Source organism: Bidens hawaiensis, unplaced genomic scaffold (assembly GCF_021521415.1).
Source record: "Bidens hawaiensis isolate Kalapana, Puna unplaced genomic scaffold, B.hawaiensis_p1.1 tig00015203_1, whole genome shotgun sequence".
Taxonomy (NCBI): Eukaryota; Viridiplantae; Streptophyta; class Magnoliopsida; order Asterales; family Asteraceae; genus Bidens; species Bidens hawaiensis.
The window spans coordinates 43,244-67,209 of record NW_027492351.1 but is presented as its reverse complement, the minus strand read 5'-3'; the positions used below and the strand labels follow the sequence as shown (position 1 = coordinate 67,209).

Genomic DNA, 23,966 nt, shown 5'->3' with positions numbered 1-23,966 from the left:
AGATACACCAACAAGCCCGTACGTGAGATCGTCAAGAGTTCGTCTTTCCTCCATAAATTGGATGCCCAGATTTGCCCTTCTCCATTCGGATTTAGCACAAATGCACAAAGCTAACATGAAGCGTTGTCTCCTTTAACACGATTATAGTTTAATTTTTTTTTGAAATTACAATATCATATAAAAAGTTAGGAGATTTGTTCTAAAATACTTGGCGCTTTTTACTTTCTTACACTTTGATGATCTCAACCATTGATTTCTTTAATCGATGATCCACAGTCGGTTTTAAGGAATACCACTTTGTAGTGGAACCTACCTCGGCCTACTATATATACATGTACAAAAATTATATACATATACTGGAAACCATTATATTACAAGATGAATCTGTTACATTGATATATACATAAACTAATTGAGTAATTTACAAATCAATTTACATAAACCAAAATTAAAACTTTGCCTATATATGCATAACAAATATGGAAACAAATACAAAAACCACATGAAATGTTTAACCTTGACAATGTTTACTAGCTTCAACCATTTTTATTCAGGAGGCTTGTTATGACTGTGAGATGCGATATTAACTGAACCACCCGCACGCCGTACCCATGGACATATAACAGGCGTACAACATAACACTGTGAATAACAACTCCACTGTAAACATCATCATACTAATCCACATATATATCAACCACTTCCAATACCACAACATCCTCTTCAAGAACGAAAACCGGGACTCCAGTTTTATAACTGCCGAGTATATTTCAGGAACACCGCCCCCTTTTGCAAATTCGGCTCGTTGTTCAACGACAACACGTAAGCATGACAAAGGAGTATCTTTTTCAGTATACCCGTTGATATTTATGTCCAAAGTTTGCGTTTCTGATGGATAGCCGGTGAGAAGAGAAGGTAATTTGAGAAAAGTTGAAAGAAGCCGAATCGGGCCGCTTTTGAATTGCAACATGGATGGCTTTCTTGTAGTTGTAAGGAGTGTATTATCACTTGAAAGAAAGTCAACCCTTACCTTCAATAACAAGTTGATTAACAATGAGTTCAAGACTTCAAAGTAAATGAATTATGCGTAACCGAACTGAACAAAAACCAACGCTTTGTTTTCCGTTTTCTTTTTAAATGATTTCTCGGTTCAGTTTCGGTTTTGCCATAACCAGAAAAACCAAACCAAACCGAGCTGAATTAACCGAACCATAACCGAAAAACTCAATCTATATTTTGTGCCATTTTTTTCAGCTCAAAACTTTCAAGCCCAAATGGTAACAACAAAAAAAATCAAAACCAAACCGATTATAAAAACCTAACTGTTCAAAAACTTATTTTGGTTCGCTCTAAGGAAAAACCGACCAATGCATAAGACAACCACATCACGCATAAGATCGCATCATGTGATGCGCGCATTATGCATTCCTAATACGTGCATTTTAAAGCCAGGCTCGTAACATTATTACATACCTGAAAAATCCCAAGCTTTCTATTATAATCGGATCCGGCAACACCAAAGAGACAGTCGCCTTCAATTCATGACCAACCGGTACAACTCTCGTTCCAATCTTACTATTTTCCTTACGCACCAACAAAGCCGACTCTGCACAAGAAACCACAGGCGCAAAAGCCACGGGAGCATCTTCCGTATAATCAAAAACCAACTGCTCAGTTATCTGCACCGGTTCCTCAACGACCCGTTTAACAATCACGCCACTAATAACCAAAGCCGAAACTAACAAAAATACTAAAATAAACCCACAGTAAGCTACCCACAACAACCCATATCCGATTCGAACACATAACTTAAATGCAGACTCATTGTTTTGAAACCCGAGATAGTTAATTAACTTAACACCTGTGTTATTACAAATTCCCCAAATTCCAGATCTTCCAAGTCTTATAATATTATACGGGTTGTTGAATAACATATATGAAGAATAAATTACCCGAACCGAGAAGTTAACGATGCTTAATAATAGCTTTGTTTGAAAACTGATAACATTAATTACCAGATGGGTTATGATAAAAACAAGATTTGGAGTAGGATTTGGCGAGTCAACGGTAACAGACTCGTCGTCACTAATACTCGTAATTGAACTCCGATTAACCGTCGTGGAGTTCAAATTCTCATCCAATTCGTGATTATTCTTCAAACCCACATCGAGTTTCTCATTATTCTTCAAACCCACCTCCAAATTCTCAATATTCTGCAAACCCACATCCAAATTCTCAATATTCTGCAAACCCACATCCAATTTCTCATTATTCTTAAAACCCACATCCAGTTTCTCATTATTCTGCAAACCCATATCCAATTTCTCAATATTCTGCAAACCCACATCTAATTTCTCATGATTCTTCAAACTCTCTATCAAGGGCTTGCTGGGATTTGGCGGGAAAACTTGCGGAGGGCGGAGGAAGAAGATGATGAGGTGGAGTCCGGCGAGTGATTAGGTATGATGGTAACTGTGGATTTATCTTCGTTGGAAGTAGAAATGGATTCATCGAAGGAATTTGAGGCGTCGACGAACGGGAAGTGGTCGAGTGCGTCGTGGAATTCGATTTCGTTGGTGTTGATGTTATGGGAGGTTGATTGGAGTTCCATTGAAGTGGAGCTGGAATATAATAATAATAATCATCTAGGGTTTAGGGTTTGCTGATTGATTTGGTGAAGAAGAAGAAGAAGATTTGAAAAGAGGATTGATGAAATATCTCTAAGTTATATCGAGTAAGGTTCTGCTCAAGCAAGGTATGTACTCCCGAGTACGCCTTATCAATAAGTTATTCAACTGAAAATGAGCCGAACAGGATCATAGAAGAACAAGGTTGCTCGTAAGGATTTGTCGAGCAAAGTTTGATAAGTCCAAGAAGATTGAAGTCTACTCGGTGAATATTTTACTTAGTAAAATATTCTCTAAGTAAAGTCTACCCGGAAACTGATTCCGAGTACACTTCTATGTTTACCAAGTCTGAAGGAAGGCCGAGTACACTGCATACTCGGAGACTGAAGTTTAATGAAAAGCCTACCCGGAAGACTTGTTTTACACTTAGTATAATTTTTGAATATGTAAATTGAATATGTACTATCGGATAGGGTTTCTAGAAGGAATGACAGCTGTCCTAGGTTGGCAGGCCTATAAATAGAATAATTAGGGCACGCCACCAGGGAGGAGACACGAGATACAGAGAGGATAAGACCGACACATTAATTAAGAGAATATTTTGTGTGTGACGGCTGTCCTAGGATTCCTCCTAAACCCTAATCGATTATCCTTTTGTATGATTAACGTTATATAAATGAAAATCTTTTGAGTGAATCCTTCGTGTGTCTTCGTATTTTGAATATTCACTGCAACCGTATGTTTATTATTGATTCCGCCTTTAACAAACGGTCATCTTTCTAAACATAGTAACCCGTCATTAACTCGCTTGTCAACACGATTAATTTTGTGTGAGTTATGACATGATTGATTAAGATCCGATCCGAAATGACCTGACAGACGATTTTTGGTAAATTAATTGATGTGTTATGATATGTTGAATTGAGTAATCTTTCCAAGTAGAATTCTGTCTTGATAAAACTAGCTGCTGAACTATGTGAAAATACATGAAACGTGTTGGTTGATCGATATTTGATATGTTTTTGACTAAATTGCCCTTGTGGGGAATAATTACTAGTAATGTACAATGTTAGTACTTGATACTTATGTAGTTGTTTACACATGTAACGTGTCACCAATGTGTTTGTCGAGTCACACACAATTCACAAACGAAACACGAAACGTATCTCATGCATATGTATTATGTACCGAGTCTAGAGACTCAATAATTGTTCCAACACTTAGAAAATCTCATTCTTATTTTAGAGCGCTAGTGAGGATTTCCTGTGACGCGCATCTCTCGGTTGACTTGTTTTTGAATTGTTCGCAAACAGTGAGTTTCACGTTTCCCTTTTACTTTTTTAAACGCTTTTTACTTGGGGGAGATAACATACTCCAAAACGCTTTAGATTTTGTTATTAGTTATATATCACTTGTAAGGCTAAGTGGCAAACGAACCAACTAAAGTCCTTCATAACATCGAACCGTTTAGTATTGTATAATAGCGAGTCACTGTTGAGTAGTACTACTGGGTTTGACAAACCCCACCCAACTCTAAACTCGACGGCAGGTCGAGTGGGTGTAATCTTGGCTAACACATTTTCCATGGTCGTGGTAGACATGGTGGCAAGGCAATTGTTAAACAGTCAGCTTCGGTGTCGAACACTTAGTAAATACTTGTCTTATAGGCTAGCTACCTATTGATATATAATTGATTTAACACTATCTGGTAACGCAAACGCAAACGCAAAACGCAAACACTTAAACGCAAACATTTTTTTCTTTATTTATATATGTGAACTCACCAATCCTGTGTTAACACTTTTAGTATGCTATTCTCAGGTAGCCGAGGCGGGCGCGTGGTATAGGAACATGCATTTCATTGAACACTATCGTTTTTGCAAACTTGTTTTTAAACTGTCATTAATTGGGTTTTAAGTCGTCCTGCGTGACGCAACACTTGGTTTATGAATTTACGCTTCCGCACTTATTTAAACTTAATGTTTCGTGGTTTGAAAACTTTATTTATGGGGTTTGATTATAACTAATGATTCCGATCCTGTTAGTTCACACCCTCTGACGGTAAAACTCTATTAGTGGATTTTGAGGGTGTGACACGAACTTATTTAAAAGAAAGCTTGAGAAAAACAGCTCAACGTAGGGCTTTCACTTTTACCCGAAACCCAACCCGAGAAAACATATACCCGAACCCAACTAACCCGACCCGAAAAACACGAACCCAAGAAAAGATTAACCCGAACCCGAACCGAAGTAATTCGGGTTGGTTCTCGGGTTTGATTTATAAGTTTCGGGTCAACCTGAATAACCCGAACAAACTTTTAGTTCTGAAATTAAATATATTTTTAGGTATACTAGGCTTAGTATTATCGTCCTAATCAATTGTTGTCATTACAACTATTATAGATCGATTGTTTATTGTTAATTTATGTTTTCCGTCTGTTACTAATAGCAACCGTAACGAACAAACAAATCACGGTTGAAGACGATTATTGTTCGAGTTAGTTTTACTCTTCTTTTATAGTGTTTTATCAAGTTATGTTGGTTTATTATTTGATTATTTGATTACGAGCAAAGTATAATATGTTGTTTTAATTTTAGCATTGTAGTTTCTTAAATTTTTTTGTTTTTTGTTTTGTTTTCTAGGATACTTGAAACCCGATTAACCCAAACCAAAAAAACCAAAACCCGAATTACTCGAACCCGAAAAACTCGTGAGAGATTCGGTTTGGGTTTCGGGTCAAGATTTAAAACTTTGAAACCCGAAGAACCCGACTCGAAAAACCCGAAAACGAACCCGAAGAACACCCCTAGCTCAACGAGTTAACGAGCGAATCTTAGATTGAAAAGTCCTTAAGTTAGTAGGATGTCTTGAGAAACTTGAAGTAAAATAAAAATGACAAATAAAATAAGTAAACAAAGTTTTGGGGTTTAAAGTGTAAGAAAACTTAAGTAATTAAAGTGACTGTTTGAAAAGTAAGTTATCCTGAAATCGAGTCTATGTTCTTTATCTATAAGTTTTACTTAACCTTTGTTAAGTAAGGTTAAGTAAATATGCGGGGATTGGTTTAATGCAATAGTTCACGACCCCTTGTTAGATAAATACCAAAACGGGATTTTAACGAGTGTTCGGCTTAGTTGGTTCGGGTCTCGATAAGTTGTCAAGTACGAAACCGATATTCCAACGTGACAAATATTATGAGATAACTCATTAAAAACATCAACTGAACTAAGTTAGAAGTTCTATTAGGAAGAAACTCTAAACGTTAATGTTAAGCGGGTGTTCGGTCTTATCGGTCCAAGCTTATTAAAAGATCAAGTTGGATCCGACATACCAGGTATTTTCAGAAAATATTTATAAATCAGTTTATAATAAGATCTTAAAAGAAAATATGAGATTTTGTGACCCAAAACACAACTAGTGTGTTTTAAGAGAGTGAACTCGGTTTAGTTCGGTTTGTTCAAGACTTGATATACGACCAAGTTTGGATCCAACAAATTCATATCATGAAAACAAATACAAAAAGTAAATAAAAGAACCTAAAAACTTAAATCTTACATGCAACTTGTATTAAATCAATTAAATAAAGAGTTTAAATGGGAGTTCCGTTTCGGTTCGGTCCGTGACTCGGTATGAGACCGAGGTTGGTTACCACATACCCAATACCATAGAAATGATATAAAAAAAATAGAAACTCATAACTTAAACGAAAAAGTAAGCTTAAACGAATAAAAATGCTAAAATGGATTAAAATAGCCCTTTCATGTAAACAACTAAGTTGAAAGTGGCATCATAGAAATGAAAAGACTTACCAAGTTGTTATGGTAAACTTGCGTCAAGGGTCGAGATTAAAGACATTGAATCAAGTTCATACTCATTCAAAACATAGAATCTGATCAAAGTTAGTTTACACAAAACCTAGCCTACAGTGAATCCAATGGTTTTAGCCTGACATTGGCATCACGAAGAATTCGCTTATCTGATGAAAGGATGGAATCATGCGATTAACTGAGGAACCGGAGGCTTCGGGATGGTGGAAAATCGTCCTAGGGCTTCTCTTTGATTGCTGGAATGAAGGATAGGTCGAAATAGGGGCTCAAAACTGATTACATCAAGTTAGGGTTCTTTTGTAACATCCCGAAATTTGTAAAGTAATATTTAATATATTATTTTGTCGGGTGAAATAAACGAGTTAGTGGAACGATAATAATAATAATAGTAAAATACGAAAGATTAAGTAGGATAATTAGATGGGATTAGTTATGGACCAAAATGGAAATATGGGCCTTAGGTCCATGGGCTTAAGGGAGTATAAATACCCCCTTAAACCCTAATCCTTTCCATTCCATCCATCTTATCCATCCTAATCTCTACACACTCAAAAACACACACATACTTCCTACACCATATACGGCCGCGAGCTAAGGAGCAATCCGAGACCAAACCGAGCCTATAACTTAATAGATCTTGAGCGTGCAAGCAAGATACAAGATTGTAGTTCATCACCAAGCTAACCGTAACCTTAAAAACACGTAAAGGTATGTCCTTTATCCTTAAAGTTTCCGTTTTTATGAATGGTTATCCGTGAAACTCGAACCTAGCAAAGATAGGGTATAAACGAGTATTAAAGTAGCAAACTTGATCTTAGAACGAACCTAATGAGTCCATAAACGCGTACGGTTCGTTCAACGAAAACCTTAGATCTAGTATTGAACGTTTTTGAGTTTAAAGGTCCAAACTTTGTGCGTTTTCGGGCCGAATCTTATCAAAAAAATGATCATGGGAATGTTCACGGGATTGATTAACATCATATAGAAGGGTTACGGGTGGGACAGATATGTTTATGGGGATAAAATCAGAACCCGTCGCTGCTGTAGATAAGTTCGCTAACCTATATGTTCGCGTGCATGATAAGTTCGCTTAATGTTAAGTTCGCTTAGTTCGCCCTATACAAGTTCGCCTGGTGATAAGTTCGCTTAATGTTAAGTTCGCTTAATGATTAAGTTCGCTTAATGATTAAGTTCGCTTAATGTTAAGTCTGCTTAATGTTAAGTTCGCTTAATTTTAAGTTCGCTTAAAACGCTAAGTAAAAGTAATCCAGTACTAGACCACGAATCGGGCTAACGAGTGTGTAGGTGAATAGAATAATAACTTAAAATCTTAATGGAAAATGTGTTAAGACAGTTAATGAATAATAACTTTAACCCCAGCCAGGGGCTCTGCCCCTTGGACCCCGCTAGGGGCTGCCGCCCCTAGAACCCTCTGGCAGGGGCGCTGCCCCCGGACCCCCGTTCTTTGTGGGTTATATTAAGATAGAAATACGATACAAGTAGTAATAGTTAATTGATACGTGTAATTGTTATACAGTTAGTCGTGCACAGCTCAAGAAAGAAATAACTATAAACGGTGAACGTAATCGCATTCAGGTGAGTTTTTAGCCCCATTTTCCTTGTTGTGTTTTTCGGGGCTGTGTCCATATTCGATGTGAAGTGTGAATACACTTACCTTAAGTGGTAAGTGTATGTTATAGATGATATACGAGGAAGCTAATATATAATTCTTTTTGGTGCGTGAACGATCTTCGGATATTGCACGTATCGCCAAGGATAGTGATTGCCAAGTGGTTATTAGTGTGTTTGAATGCTATTATATGACTTGCTTATTATGTAAATAATGTACTGATAGGAAGTGGGTTATAGACAAGTAGAAGTAGAGTGTGATAGAAGTGGATAGGGGTCTAGTAAGGGTGTTAGTGGCATGACGATAGTACGTGGTAGGGTAAGCCTATGCGTGACTTCGTTATTAAAGTGGAAAAGTGGCATAACGTTATTCGTTATTAAAGTGGCAAAGTGGCATAACGTCATTCGTTATTAAAGTGGCAAAGCGGTAGGGGTAAATAAGAGGTTAAGTTGTAAGGTGAGTAGGTCAGATAGTGTGCTACGTGTCTTCGGATACGTATACGATGCATGTAGTGGTTGTATGATAAGTTGCTTGATTAACTAGAACTCACTCAGCGTAGCTGACTTTTAGTATGCACGCAGGTGATCAGACTGAAGAGTTATCATAAGGATGGCACATGGCATGGATTGAACGGCTGGCATGTGAATATAGAAGAAAAGATGTTTTAAATATAATGTTTTGGGTTTTGGTATCAAAGAAAAGATTTAATGTTTTGTAAAAAATGATTGATGTTTTATATTCCGCGAAAAGTTTTAATAAACTCTGATTTGTAGAACTGTGTTTATGAGTAAATCCGACGCTAAATTAGGGCTACCGGGAACGGGCCTTACATCTTTTCCCCATTTTTAAGCCCCTTCGTGTAGCGCGAAGGGTTTTTGACCCTCGCTTCGCGTCGCGCGAAGTACGTTGGCCTCATATTCAGATTTGCCTCGTTGAGAAACCTGAAATTCATGTATATGAGTTTCGTAAATCATTTTCTAGCTAGGCCGAGATATGCCCGTTTTACTAAAAGACACTTTTCCGGTAATCCGTCTTGTTCAGTTTTCGCTTCGGGTTTCTCATCTAAACCATACCCGAATCCTTCTTAACCATCCATATATGTTTCCCTATGCTTCCGTCTTCTAGAAGCTTGCTTAATCTTCAGCTGGATGGCTCTGATTTAGCTCGTTTAAGCTCCAAACACCTACAATCATACAAGAACTCAAAGTAATCGTGTTCGCTATATATAAACAATTAAAATACATGAAATAACACATATATACACATAATTTATACCCGACCATCATATATTCAGGGGCGGACCTATGCTTAGGCTATGGGGGTCGGCCGACCCCTGTGAAATAAAAGGTTTAGTGTTATATATACAATAAAATTCTAACTGGCCTATGTAAAATTTCGACCCCGACCCTGTTAAATAATGAAAATAGAAGGAAGAAAGATGATGAAAAGATTGTTCACAACCCACATTTAAAATTTTCCAATCAAAGAGTTTGTTTTAGAAAAGATGATAAGCTTTGCAATTTTTAGTTTTTTTTAGACTAGGGATACTTTTGTAATAAAAACAACTATTAAAAAGTCTTGTTCCAAAGCATTAAAATTTGGAAAAATCCTCATATTATCCTTTTTACTCTTGCATATCGAGGTTTTGTCCGTGAGTTTAAAAAATTCCCAAAATATCTACAGTAAATAATGTCGGTCCCAACCTTTTTTATATGACAACCTAACTTTTATTAAACCAGTGAGCATGCCCCATTTGTCCTTGTTAGACACTCAAACCTCCATTTTATTCCTCCCTTTTTGTTATTATTATTATTATTATTATTATTATTCAAGTATGCAACACATCTGAACACCGTTAACTTTCCGACCACCCAGCCATGGAAGGAGCACACCCCACCTTAAACCCAACGACAAAGAATTCCGACCAACAGATTTCTTCTTTACCCCCACCACACATCTACTATTCAAGTATCCTCACAACTTCAACACTCCTCGACCACCATCACCGTGGCGGTTCAATGTGTAGGTACCAATAAATAAGGCCGCCAGTATACATGGTAGATCTGACTTTATTGCCGGATTTAGAATACATGTGGGTAATTGGGAATAAGAGTGGCCGTCGGAAAAAATGGTAGATTCAATTTTATTCAAAAACCGCCGAAATACATACAGTTCCGGTGGCAGACCGTCGGAATACATGCAGTCACCATTGCCGCACAAGCTTTGTTGAAAAACAAGAAAAAAAATAGAAAAAAGTCGGTTCCGACGGTGACTTGGTGGCAGACCGACGAGAACACCCTGAAGACCATAGCGTCGCCGACGTACTTTTATTCAAATATGTCGTCGGATCCGCTTTTAAATTGGCCAGATGGTGGTTGATCATTGATTGATAAAAAGGTTCGCCTGATCTGAAATAAGTGAGGAATCTAACTTATTGAGATAGACATTTTGGGAACTTTGTTGAGCCATAGACATTTCTTTGACATTTTGTTTTTCACTGATTTTTTGTTAGGTTAGGTTATCGAATGGATAATGAGAAGTGAAACAATTGTTTTATTTGTTTGGTTGAGAAAAACTTGCTTAGAAATAGAAATTAGATGTTATGGTTAATATTTACAAAATAAAAACCCGTATTAAACAACTTTATATATAAATATATTCGGTTTTACTTATGTCTTTTTAAATGAAGTTACACGTACCTTTTATTATATGATATTTTGTTTGATTATATTTTTTGTATGGCCCGACTAGAACGAACGAATTGGATAAGAAAAATTTAGTATTGATTTGACCCGACCGACCCAAGCCGAAAAAAATTATATATTGATTGATAACTGAGCACCAACCCAAAAAAATAAAATTGACCCTTATAAGAAAGTTTCCTGGGTCCGTCACTATGTATGTTATGGTAAAGTGTTTATAAATTGATAACAATCATGTTGTAGATGTTACTAGTTGTTTACTATTATGACCCATGAATTTGATATGTACCGGGTCGGGAAACGGGTCAGCATGCATGGGTGTTGGGTCGTTAACTGCCAAGTTATTGTTTGTTTTGTTATTTGAATTAAGTGTGAGATAATAATGGGTGTAGTGGGGGATGCTCCCTACCCCACGTTTGTTAAATTTGCTTTCCATGTTATCGTAGAGTTAGTTTTATTTGTTGCATGTATTTGCCTATTTAATGGGCTTTCTTCCATTATTAATGCAAGCAGAAATATTAAGTTGTGTACTTGTTCTATTCGTTCCTCCTAAATTTCTTGGTCATTTGTAATCCAATCGACCCACATCAGAAATGCCAAAGAGTTGCCTAGCTATATAACATATGATCATATTTGTTGATTTTTGACCCGTTTGTTTATAATAAAAATTGTTTGAATAAGTGTGTAGGATCATATGTTAGTAGTTGAGTATGTAGTTTCTATCATGTTGGTACATGTTTTATATGTACGTATTAGAGAGGGTGGTTATTGTAGAAAACATAATTTATCTGAAATACGTGAGAATAAATCATGACCTTTCATTTTCAAGATTTAAGGTTAAGATTTAGTTTCTAATTAATTTGGGAAGAGATTATGTTTTTTGATATAAGGAAGGGCATTAGAGTCTTCATTTATTTGTCTTCTTCTGGAATTCTCATTTTGTTTGAATATCTTAACAAGGCACACTAATAGCACACTCGAAAACAACACATTTGGTAACAATACATTCGTTAACAGCACACTCCTTAAACAACTAAAAGATTAAAATGGGTTTTAACAAGCCAACACATTCGTTAACAACACATTTGGTAATAGTACGCTTGTTAACATCACACTCGCTCATCAATTAAAAGAATAGTCACTCAGACAAGATGGTGAAAATAGAGAATTAAAGCAACACAAGATGGATTTTATCAAACCAACACACTCATTAACAACACTATTAATAAGAGCAACACCTTAAATATTGAACGATAATAAAGATATTCATGCTTTTAGTTTGATTTTTTATATTGATTGTTTAATTCATGCATGAAAATAGGAAACAAGAACCAGGAATTCAATTGAATAGAAACTGCACGCCGAATAAAGTTTTCATGTAAATAGGATCTTGATTTATGATTACCATAATACCATTTTTAATTAATTTATTATCTGAATTTTAATTGGTTTCTTACCCTTCTCATAACAAACATGTTTTCTATTTGATCTTATGTCTCCGTATTAGAATACTGTTAGAAGTATTAATGGCATTTTGGCATCAAGATAACATGCTATCAAGAGAAAGTGGACCGATACTTGAATTGACATAAAAGCAAATGAGTTAGAAAATCTTCTAACTTAACTACAAAGCGCAAAGCTCTCGCCACGTTTAAAGTTACGGTCTTATCACTAATATTGTATGTAAATGTATTAATGAGCTCATAGACGGTTTGACCTATGTGCTAGACCTGAATTCCATTGTATGGAGCTCCAATTTCAAACTCTTGAAGGTTTTCCCCAATTTTATTAATTAAGTATACATTGCTTACTTTTTACTTTGATTTAAGTAATTTACATGTTTACGTAACCATTCACAGACGTGAACACATGCATGTAAAAGACCACTTTAAGTAGCATGGCCGGATGGCTAAATTTTTCATTAAAGGTTCAGCAATGAGGAGTTATAAAGAACTTACATGGAAGAAGGTACTAATATTTGGGGTGGTATGAAAAAAGTGAGTGATAGTGTCAGTACAAATTGGGTCTAGTAGTCTTGTGTTGGCGATGTGGCCATGCGGGTGCTACTCGAGAAGATGTTTGTTGGTCATGAAAATAGATAAGAGATTCTCTGTGCATACTCATCAAAGACATACAGATTCCTGATCACCAAGAGTCCAAGGTCCTGCTGCTGATGATTAACTGTGGTTTTGTCGTTGATCAAGGTAACAGTAATTTCAATTTAACTTGACAGTTTTAATACTAGTAAAGTGTTTACTAAGAGCTTATATTTTAGTTATAAAATCAAAATATTCCTAAAAAGTAAATGACCTTCGCGTTATTAGCACAACGCTCTAACCAACTGAGCTAATAGGCCTTGATGTTTACGAGCTATTTTAAAATATATTAATTCAAAGAATTAATGTTGATGTATGTATTTTTTTCAACATTATCGAGCAACATGAGGCCAAGAAAGTCAAAGATACAGGTCTAAACCCGTGGTCGGCCGGCAGGTCGGTTTTGGTAAACTAAAAGTCATGTGAGTTTAGCGACTTCTATATAACAAATAAAAAATATATATAAAATAAAAGATAATACAAGTTTTATTACTTTTAGTTTTTACCATATGTAAGTCTATTCTAACTAAAGATACAGCTCTATTAACAATATAAAAAACGTAATGATAATACATTATATATATGATAATAATGGACGTCTTTAAAGAATCCAATAATTCACTTGTAAGTGATGATAAGTTAAAATGTGAGAGAGAAAGAGAGTATGTATATTGTTACAGAGCTATATAACCGATTTATGTATAATAATAGGTTCGTAACTTTATATGATTTTTAGCTTTATTAATCATGAAATAAACGTTAGTGTAAATAATAAACATTAATGTCTACTAATTTGAAACCGATACAAGTTTATTTGGACCTGTGAGGTTTTTTGGGACTATTATGCTCTATCATCATGTTTTACGTTATAGTACTGTTTGCAGTAAACCCTTTCAAGTTTCAGCACAGTTTTCTTTTAACTTTGACTTCATTTTCAAAAATTTTGAAGTTTATTCTTGCATGTGAAAATACTAATATAAATTACATTTTTAGTAATTCTAGTAAATATTGGTGGACTTATAAAGACCATTATGGTGTATATCAACACCAATAAGAAAAAAAAATATTTATATACAATAATACATAGTACCAAAATTAACACCCTAGATTTCTTTAGCGGCATCCATAAAAAGAATTAGAATATAAAAAAATATACTTGAAGTGATATTGATATAGTCCACTAGTTAATTCAGCTTACTCATAAATTGGATGTGGCTCAATGGTAGAGCACTCATTTTACAACTAAGAGGTAGGGGGTTCAAACCTCACTATCACCAATTTATATGGGAGATATGAGGGATGACCCTGGCAAACCAGGGTTCGAGTCCTGATCTCACCCGGTTTTACCGGTTCCTCGCTGTCGTGCCATTTGGCGGGCGTGGGGGTCGGCTTTTGTCCGGTGAATCCCTCAATAGGTGGACCGCTAGGGGCTTCGTCCGTCCGGACTAATGGCCGGCTCGGGCTACCTTTAGCCAATGGGGGCCGTGTACGTAGTACCTGGCGTTACTTAGTTGGTCGTTCAGAAAGAAAATCCAGCTTACTCAAGTTATATTCAAATCTCCTATTTAGAGACTTATGAACTTATTTAAACTCACTTTTTTTTTGTAAAAAAGATGGAATTAGTTTATTTTTTTGTTACATACTCAATATTTTTTTTATTATTTAATTTATTGAGTTTATAACTGATAATTGTTTTTAATATTATTTATCTATGATTTTGTAAATTCAATTTTTTATAATGTAAAAAAAACTATATTTTTCATATTTATTAAAAGAAACTTCATATAAATACGAAGGTAAACAAAGAATTGGTCCACACAAAATTATGATACTACAAATTAAACTCACTTCCAGAGTTGAAATCATGGAACCATTTGTTAGAAGTTTTAATTTGAATAATACTGCTAGGTTTCAAGTTTCTAAAATAACCTTTCCCAGACCTAATCGAAAGTTATATAATCAATACAATATATATCCGAACAGCGAAGGCCAGATATTAGTTATGCCTATTGACAAAACTTCTAAATCCCTCATATACATTTTGTAAATAAATTTATAAACTAATTACATATCAAATTCTTACATTTCTCATTTCTCTGTATTATTACTAGAATAAAAATACAAAAATACCGTCCCCGTTTATTATTGATTGGTTAGCATCTCCTATCCCAACACGGTGTGAAATAATACATGTTTGTTGTTAGAAAAAATACATGGATAAAATTATATTTAGTAGAATATGATTTGCGATTCAAAATGGGAGAGCGGCACAGCTTGTTGTTCGCTTACCCGTTATCCAGACGTAGCTCGTTTATAATAAATAAATTGATTATAACATATAATATTAATAGAATATAGTAATGGCTCAACCATGTTCAATATGTTTCAAAACTTACTCGGATCCACCTGTCAGTCGGCACCTCCTCTCATTTTACCTCTAACTTTCATCCTCATATTTTTTTTATTTCTATTTTTAGTAGCACAACTAATTCATACATCATTCAGGTAGAACCACTATTACATACATATATATAATTTTGTCTTTACTGTTCATTGACACTCCTATAAACTCATATAAATACACTGTTTTTTTCTTGCCCAAAATCCATCTCTATTTTCAGCTCCTCTCTCTCTCTCTCACACACAGAATAACTTCTGAGGTGCAATGGCCATGGTGGAGAGTGATGGAGCTGCCATTAATATTATTAATGAGCATCATGTAGTAGGCATACCAAAAGATGACACTAAAGATATCACACCACCTTCTTTTTATTTGATTAGGCTTCACAATACGCTGACATTATATTCTATAATATTCTCTAATATTCACTTCTCCCAGAAGGTAACCTTCTTTCTTTTATCCGTAATCCAATCTTTAAATCATTGTAAAAATTGTACTGACACGGCCATTTCATGATTGATTTTTTGGGCAGTTGCTAGCAGAGTTGTTCGCTACATTCTTCTTGGTATTTGCAGGATGTGGGGCGATCATGGTGAACATTGACACCAACAATGTGGTGGGTCACCCTGGAATCGCGGTAGTATGGGGGGCGGCAGTGATGGTGATGGTGTATGCCGTTGGGCATGTCTCGGGTGCACATATGAACCCTGCTGTCACCATTGCTTTGGCCACTTTCAGAAGGTTCCCTTGGAATGAGGTGATTACTTATGATCATCAATTTGATGTTCATTTATTTTAGATATATGTATTTCAACTATGACATAATAATAGTATAATACATTAATTAATTACAACACGGCAGAAAACCCTAATCGGCTATAAAATAAGAGCATCCATAATGCCAAACCTATATACCGCTACATAAGATTCAAATCTTTTCTTAAAAAACCAATCACTTTCTTCCACAACACTAGACCTCTACAAACCCTAACAAAATATATTAAATTTGTATATATATAACAAATATGTATGTGTATGTGAGGGTTATGAGACACCACGCCTCACCACTCCAGTCGTCTACTTGTTTAAAGTCACAAACCCACCATCACAAACGAAAGGCCACAATGCAGGCTCGTTTACCCCCCTCTGTTTGTTGCATACCACATCACAAACGAGCATCCACAAATGCAGCGTTGTGGATGCTCTAATGACAAAACTAAAACCCTTGGTGACGACTGATGAGTCACCCTTTTACGAACAAGTTGTGTTAGAAATACCACCAAAAGTTAGTACAAAGCGATTACAATAAAGTGGCAGGTAAACGGGCAACAAGCTGCGCCGCAACCCTCTTTTGGTCTTTAAGTCCAAAGAAAATTGGATGTGTTGGAAATGAGTCGGTACTTTCGACGGTTCTTATTTGTCAGAGCCTTTTTCGAAAAGAGTTTCATGGGGTACGGTTCTTCCAAGTTCCCACAAAAAGTACATATGTTTTTAAAAAGTCGCTAACGACTCTTTCCTATGCATTTCTGACAAATTCAGCTGTCGAAAACGACTTGGTTATCTAATAGCGTATCTTGATCTTTAATGCTTTATTACTGTTTGTTTAGGTACCCGGATACATGATAGCTCAAATCCTTGCATCAATAGTAGCGAGTGGAACCCTACGCTTAATATTTGACGATACCAACAACCTTTTTATTGGAAATATCCCTCCCGGGTCGAGTTTTCAATCATTGGTGATGGAAATTATTATCACATTCTACCTCATGTTTGTCATTAGCGCAGTCGCCACGGATGATCGAGCCGTGAGTACAATTTTTTCAAAATTTCTTACTATTTATGATAATTTAGTTACAAGCATTACTAATGAATGTAATGATACATCATGGTCTTTGATCTAGACGGGACAATTAGCAGGGGTCGCCATTGGATCAACTATTCTACTTAACTCCATATTTGCAGGGTACAATATTCTACATGTTGATATACATTATTATGTACATAACTAGTAACCATTACAGTTATGTATTGAGACACATATTTTAATGACAGGCCAGTATCAGGTGCGTCAATGAACCCGGCAAGAAGCATAGGACCAGCGCTCGTGTGGAATGAGTACAAGGGGCTATGGGTCTATATTTTGGGACCAACTGTTGGCGCTATAGGTGGTGCATGGGCGTATAATACTATAAGGTTCACGGATAAACCTTCTAGCTAGTGGGATGTAAGATATGTATACATAACGTCTATAGTTACACCACTTTTTTTGTTTTTATAAAAAGTGGATTTGCATATTTTAAGATTGCCATTCTTTTGGATGTTCTTATTATTATTGATATGTGATTTATTATTGTTTTGTTTATGTGAAGTATATGTTGTCTATTCATAAATAACTTTCATTCAAGCTGATTTTAACAAGTACTCCAACATGCAAGCTCTATTCTTAGCTCTTAACTACATGTGAACTAACACATTCGATACGTACCACTATGTCACATGCCCTTTGGTGTTTTGTTACCGAATAAAGTGATAAACTAGGCCGGTCTGACTTTATTATGTATTGATCATATATCCCATTCCAAACAGTTTAATATGGCTTTGTCCCTCAAACATCTGATCACATCTACTGAACATTAAGGAATATATACATAGGTTTCGCGATGATGGTCGAGATTGATGTTGGGGAAGAGACACCTGACATCAAATTAAAGATGCAGCATCAGTTTCTTCACAACATATCACTCTTCCTTTTTCCCAGAAGGTACTGTTTAGTTATTTCATCTTAAAATCATATGCGTACATATATAGTTTTCACCGGCCATGAGTGGTGTTTCTATATATTTATGAACATGCATGTAGGTTTATATTCAAGATAGATTAGACACCATGCATAAACCCTGTCAAATGATATATATAAACGAACAAAAGATTAATATACTGTTTATATATATATTAATATGTATATAACTCTATTCGTGTTGTCATTTTCGTTTTGCCATTGGATCAACCATTTTACTTATTGTCATGTCATGTTTGCAGGGTATAAGATATCATTGAACTGTAGTTACATTTCTCCTTTTTATTACACATTTAAATGATCTTGGTGAAGCCCAATCTTAGGAGCATCAATGAACCCAGCCCGGAACCCTAGGCCCGGCTATCGTGTCTAACCAATACCCAGGCTTATAGGTCTACATACTCGTACTCGTACCGATACTAGGAGCCATAGCAGGGCTTGGGAGTATGGTACCATAAGATACACCAACAAGCCCGTACGTGAGATCGTCAAGAGTTCGTCTTTCCTCCATAAATTGGATGCCCAGATTTGCCCTTCTCCATTCGGATTTAGCACAAATGCACAAAAGCTAACATGAAGCGTTGTCTCCTTTAACACGAGTATAGTTTAATTTTTTTTTGAAATTACAATATCATATAAAAAGTTAGGAGATTTGTTCTAAAATACTTGGCGCTTTTTACTTTCTTACACTTTGATGATCTCAACCATTGATTTCTTTAATCGATGATCCACAGTCGGTTTTAAGGAATACCACTTTGTAGTGGAACCTACCTCGGCCTACTATATATACATGTACAAAAATTATATACATATACTGGAAACCATTATATTACAAGATGAATCTGTTACATTGATATATACATAAACTAATTGAGTAATTTACAAATCAATTTACATAAACCAAAATTAAAACTTTGCCTATATATGCATAACAAATATGGAAATAAATACAAAAACCACATGAAATGTTTAACCTTGACAATGTTTACTAGCTTCAACCATTTTTATTCAGGAGGCTTGTTATGACTGTGAGATGCGATATTAACTGAACCACCCGCACGCCGTACCCATGGACATATAACAGGCGTACAACATAACACTGTGAATAACAACTCCACTGTAAACATCATCATACTAATCCACATATATATCAACCACTTCCAATACCACAACATCCTCTTCAAGAACGAAAACCGGGACTCCAGTTTTATAACTGCCGAGTATATTTCAGGAACACCGCCCCCTTTTGCAAATTCGGCTCGTTGTTCAACGACAACACGTAAGCATGACAAAGGAGTATCTTTTTCAGTATACCCGTTGATATTTATGTCCAAAGTTTGCGTTTCTGATGGATAGCCGGTGAGAAGAGAAGGTAATTTGAGAAAAGTTGAAAGAAGCCGAATCGGGCCGCTTTTGAATTGCAACATGGATGGCTTTCTTGTAGTTGTAAGGAGTGTATTATCACTTGAAAGAAAGTCAACCCTTACCTTCAATAACAAGTTGATTAACAATGAGTTCAAGACTTCAAAGTAAATGAATTATGCGTAACCGAACTGAACAAAAACCAACGCTTTGTTTTCCGTTTTCTTTTTAAATGATTTCTCGGTTCAGTTTCGGTTTTGCCATAACCAGAAAAACCAAACCAAACCGAGCTGAATTAACCGAACCATAACCGAAAAACTCAATCTATATTTTGTGCCATTTTTTTCAGCTCAAAACTTTCAAGCCCAAATGGTAACAACAAAAAAAATCAAAACCAAACCGATTATAAAAACCTAACTGTTCAAAAACTTATTTTGGTTCGCTCTAAGGAAAAACCGACCAATGCATAAGACAACCACATCACGCATAAGATCGCATCATGTGATGCGCGCATTATGCATTCCTAATACGTGCATTTTAAAGCCAGGCTCGTAACATTATTACATACCTGAAAAATCCCAAGCTTTCTATTATAATCGGATCCGGCAACACCAAAGAGACAGTCGCCTTCAATTCATGACCAACCGGTACAACTCTCGTTCCAATCTTACTATTTTCCTTACGCACCAACAAAGCCGACTCTGCACAAGAAACCACAGGCGCAAAAGCCACGGGAGCATCTTCCGTATAATCAAAAACCAACTGCTCAGTTATCTGCACCGGTTCCTCAACGACCCGTTTAACAATCACGCCACTAATAACCAAAGCCGAAACTAACAAAAATACTAAAATAAACCCACAGTAAGCTACCCACAACAACCCATATCCGATTCGAACACATAACTTAAATGCAGACTCATTGTTTTGAAACCCGAGATAGTTAATTAACTTAACACCTGTGTTATTACAAATTCCCCAAATTCCAGATCTTCCAAGTCTTATAATATTATACGGGTTGTTGAATAACATATATGAAGAATAAATTACCCGAACCGAGAAGTTAACGATGCTTAATAATAGCTTTGTTTGAAAACTGATAACATTAATTACCAGATGGGTTATGATAAAAACAAGATTTGGAGTAGGATTTGGCGAGTCAACGGTAACAGACTCGTCGTCACTAATACTCGTAATTGAACTCCGATTAACCGTCGTGGAGTTCAAATTCTCATCCAATTCGTGATTATTCTTCAAACCCACATCGAGTTTCTCATTATTCTTCAAACCCACCTCCAAATTCTCAATATTCTGCAAACCCACATCCAAATTCTCAATATTCTGCAAACCCACATCCAGTTTCTCATTATTCTTCAAACCCACATCCAGTTTCTCATTATTCTGCAAACCCATATCCAATTTCTCAATATTCTGCAAACCCACATCTAATTTCTCATGATTCTTCAAACTCTCTATCAAGGGCTTGCTGGGATTTGGCGGGAAAACTTGGCGGAGGGCGGAGGAAGAAGATGATGAGGTGGAGTCCGGCGAGTGATTAGGTATGATGGTAACTGTGGATTTATCTTCGTTGGAAGTAGAAATGGATTCATCGAAGGAATTTGAGGCGTCGACGAACGGGAAGTGGTCGAGTGCGTCGTGGAATTCGATTTCGTTGGTGTTGATGTTATGGGAGGTTGATTGGAGTTCCATTGAAGTGGAGCTGGAATATAATAATAATAATCATCTAGGGTTTAGGGTTTGCTGATTGATTTGGTGAAGAAGAAGAAGAAGATTTGAAAAGAGGATTGATGGAATATCTCTAAGTTATATCGAGTAAGGTTCTGCTCAAGCAAGGTATGTACTCCCGAGTACGCCTTATCAATAAGTTATTCAACTGAAAATGAGCCGAACAGGATCATAGAAGAACAATGTTGCTCGTAAGGATTTGTCGAGCAAAGTTTGATAAGTCCAAGAAGATTGAAGTCTACTCGGTGAATATTTTACTTAGTAAAATATTCTCTAAGTAAAGTCTACCCGGAAACTGATTCCGAGTACACTTCTATGTTTACCAAGTCTGAAGGAAGGCCGAGTACACTGCATACTCGGAGACTGAAGTTTAATGAAAAGCCTACCCGGAAGACTTGTTTTACACTTAGTATAATTTTTGAATATGTAAATTGAATATGTACTATCGGATAGGGTTTCTAGAAGGAATGACAGCTGTCCTAGGTTGGCAGGCATATAAATAGAATAATTAGGGCACGCCGCCAGGGAGGAGACACGAGATACAGAGAGGATAAGACCGACACATTAATTAAGAGAATATTTTGTGTGTGACGGCTGTCCTAGGATTCCTCCTAAACCCTAATCGATTATCCTTTTGTATGATTAACGTTATATAAATGGAAATCTTTTGAGTGAATCCTTCGTGTGTCTTCGTATTTTGAATATTCACTGCAACCGTATGTTTGTTATTGATTCCGCCTTTAACAAACGGTCATCTTTATAAACATAGTAACCCGTCATTAACTCGCTTGTCAACACGATTAATTTTGTGTGAGTTATGACATGATTGATTAAGATCCGATCCGAAATGACCTGACAGACGATTTTTGGTAAATTAATTGATGTGTTATGATATGTTGAATTGAGTAATCTTTCCAAGTAGAATTCTGTCTTGATAAAACTAGCTGCTGAACTATGTGAAAATACATGAAACGTGTTGGTTGATCGATATTTGATATGTTTTTGACTAAATTGCCCTTGTGGGGAATAATTACTAGTAATGTACAATGTTAGTACTTGATACTTATGTAGTTGTTTACACATGTAACGTGTCACCAATGTGTTTGTCGAGTCACACACAATTCACAAACGAAACACGAAACGTATCTCATGCATATGTATTATGTACCGAGTCTAGAGACTCAATAATTGTTCCAACACTTAGAAAATCTCATTCTTATTTTAGAGCGCTAGTGAGGATTTCCTGTGACGCGCATCTCTCGGTTGACTTGTTTTTGAATTGTTCGCAAACAGTGAGTTTCACGTTTCCCTTTTACTTTTTTAAACGCTTTTTACTTGGGGGAGATAACATACTCCAAAACGCTTTAGATTTTGTTATTAGTTATATATCACTTGTAAGGCTAAGTGGCAAACGAACCAACTAAAGTCCTTCATAACATCGAACCGTTTAGTATTGTATAATAGCGAGTCACTGTTGAGTAGTACTACTGGGTTTGACAAACCCCACCCAACTCTAAACTCGACGGCAGGTCGAGTGGGTGTAATCTTGGCTAACACATTTTCCATGGTCGTGGTAGACATGGTGGCAAGGCAATTGATAAACAGTCAGCTTCGGTGTCGAACACTTAGTAAATACTTGTCTTATAGGCTAGCTACCTATTGATATATAATTGATTTAACACTATCTGGTAACGCAAACGCAAACGCAAAACGCAAACATTTTTTTTCTTTATTTATATATGTGAACTCACCAATCCTGTGTTAACACTTTTAGTATGCTATTCTCAGGTAGCCGAGGCGGGCGCGTGGTATAGGAACATGCATTTCATTGAACACTATCGTTTTTTCAAACTTGTTTTTAAACTGTCATTAATTGGGTTTTAAGTCGTCCTGCGTGACGCAACACTTGGTTTATGAATTTACGCTTCCGCACTTATTTAAACTTAATGTTTCGTGGTTTGAAAACTTTATTTATGGGGTTTGATTATAACTAATGATTCCGATCCTGTTAGTTCACACCCTCTGACGGTAAAACTCTGTTAGTGGATTTTGAGGGTGTGACACGAACTTATTTAAAAGAAAGCTTGAGAAAAACAGCTCAACGTAGGGCTTTCACTTTTACCCGAAACCCAACCCGAGAAAACATATACCCGAACCCAACTAACCCGACCCGAAAAACACGAACCCAAGAAAAGATTAACCCGAACCCGAACCGAAGTAATTCGGGTTGGTTCTCGGGTTTGATTTATAAGTTTCGGGTCAACCTGAATAACCCGAACAAACTTTTAGTTGTGAAATTAAATATATTTTTAGGTATACTAGGCTTAGTATTATCGTCCTAATCGATTGTTGTCATTACAACTATTATAGATCGATTGTTTATTGTTAATTTATGTTTTCCGTCTGTTACTAATAGCAACCTTAATCGAACAAACAAATCACGGTTGAAGACGATTATTGTTCGAGTTAGTTTTACTCTTCTTTTATAGTGTTTTATCAAGTTATGTTGGTTTATTATTTGATTATTTGATTACGAGCAAAGTATAATATGTTGTTTTAATTTTAGCATTGTAGTTTCTTAAATTTTTTTGTTTTTTGTTTTGTTTTCTAGGATACTTGAAACCCGATTAACCCAAACCAAAAAAACCAAAACCCGAATTACTCGAACCCGAAAAACTCGTGAGAGATTCGGTTTGGGTTTCGGGTCAAGATTTAAAACTTTGAAACCCGAAGAACCCGACTCGAAAAACCCGAAAACGAACCCGAAGAACACCCCTAGCT

General features: G+C 36.1%; 1 protein-coding gene and 2 pseudogenes across 2 annotated transcripts; 1 reads left to right on the top strand and 2 right to left on the bottom strand.

The window, feature by feature from the left end:
* Nucleotides 1-533: 533 nt before the first annotated feature.
* On the bottom strand, nucleotides 534-2,686 carry LOC143548601 (seipin-2-like; annotated as a pseudogene).
* A 12,861-nt stretch (nucleotides 2,687-15,547) lies between these two features.
* Nucleotides 15,548-17,663, top strand: LOC143548611 (aquaporin NIP1-1-like). The gene is made up of 5 exons (XM_077039723.1): nucleotides 15,548-15,724; nucleotides 15,816-16,040; nucleotides 16,891-17,088; nucleotides 17,185-17,246; nucleotides 17,336-17,663. Exons 1-5 carry the CDS (start codon nucleotides 15,548-15,550, stop codon nucleotides 17,499-17,501), a joined length of 828 nt encoding a protein of 275 aa, XP_076895838.1. The 3' UTR covers nucleotides 17,502-17,663.
* A 1,416-nt stretch (nucleotides 17,664-19,079) lies between these two features.
* LOC143548600 (seipin-2-like) lies at nucleotides 19,080-21,225 on the bottom strand (annotated as a pseudogene). The gene is made up of 2 exons (XR_013137987.1): nucleotides 20,011-21,225; nucleotides 19,080-19,567 (listed from the first exon to the last, which is right to left on the bottom strand). The product of XR_013137987.1 is annotated as a seipin-2-like (transcript).
* Nucleotides 21,226-23,966: the final 2,741 nt, after the last annotated feature.

Bases quoted from the DNA above. Each gene is read 5' to 3' on its own strand.
- LOC143548611 (XM_077039723.1), top strand. From the start codon at position 15,548: ATGGCCATGGTGGAGAGTGATGGAGCTGCCATTAATATTATTAATGAG. The intron at 15,725-15,815 runs GTAACCTTCTTT...TTTTTTGGGCAG, and splicing joins ATATTCACTTCTCCCAGAAG to TTGCTAGCAGAGTTGTTCGC. The intron at 17,089-17,184 runs GTGAGTACAATT...TCTTTGATCTAG, and splicing joins TCGCCACGGATGATCGAGCC to ACGGGACAATTAGCAGGGGT.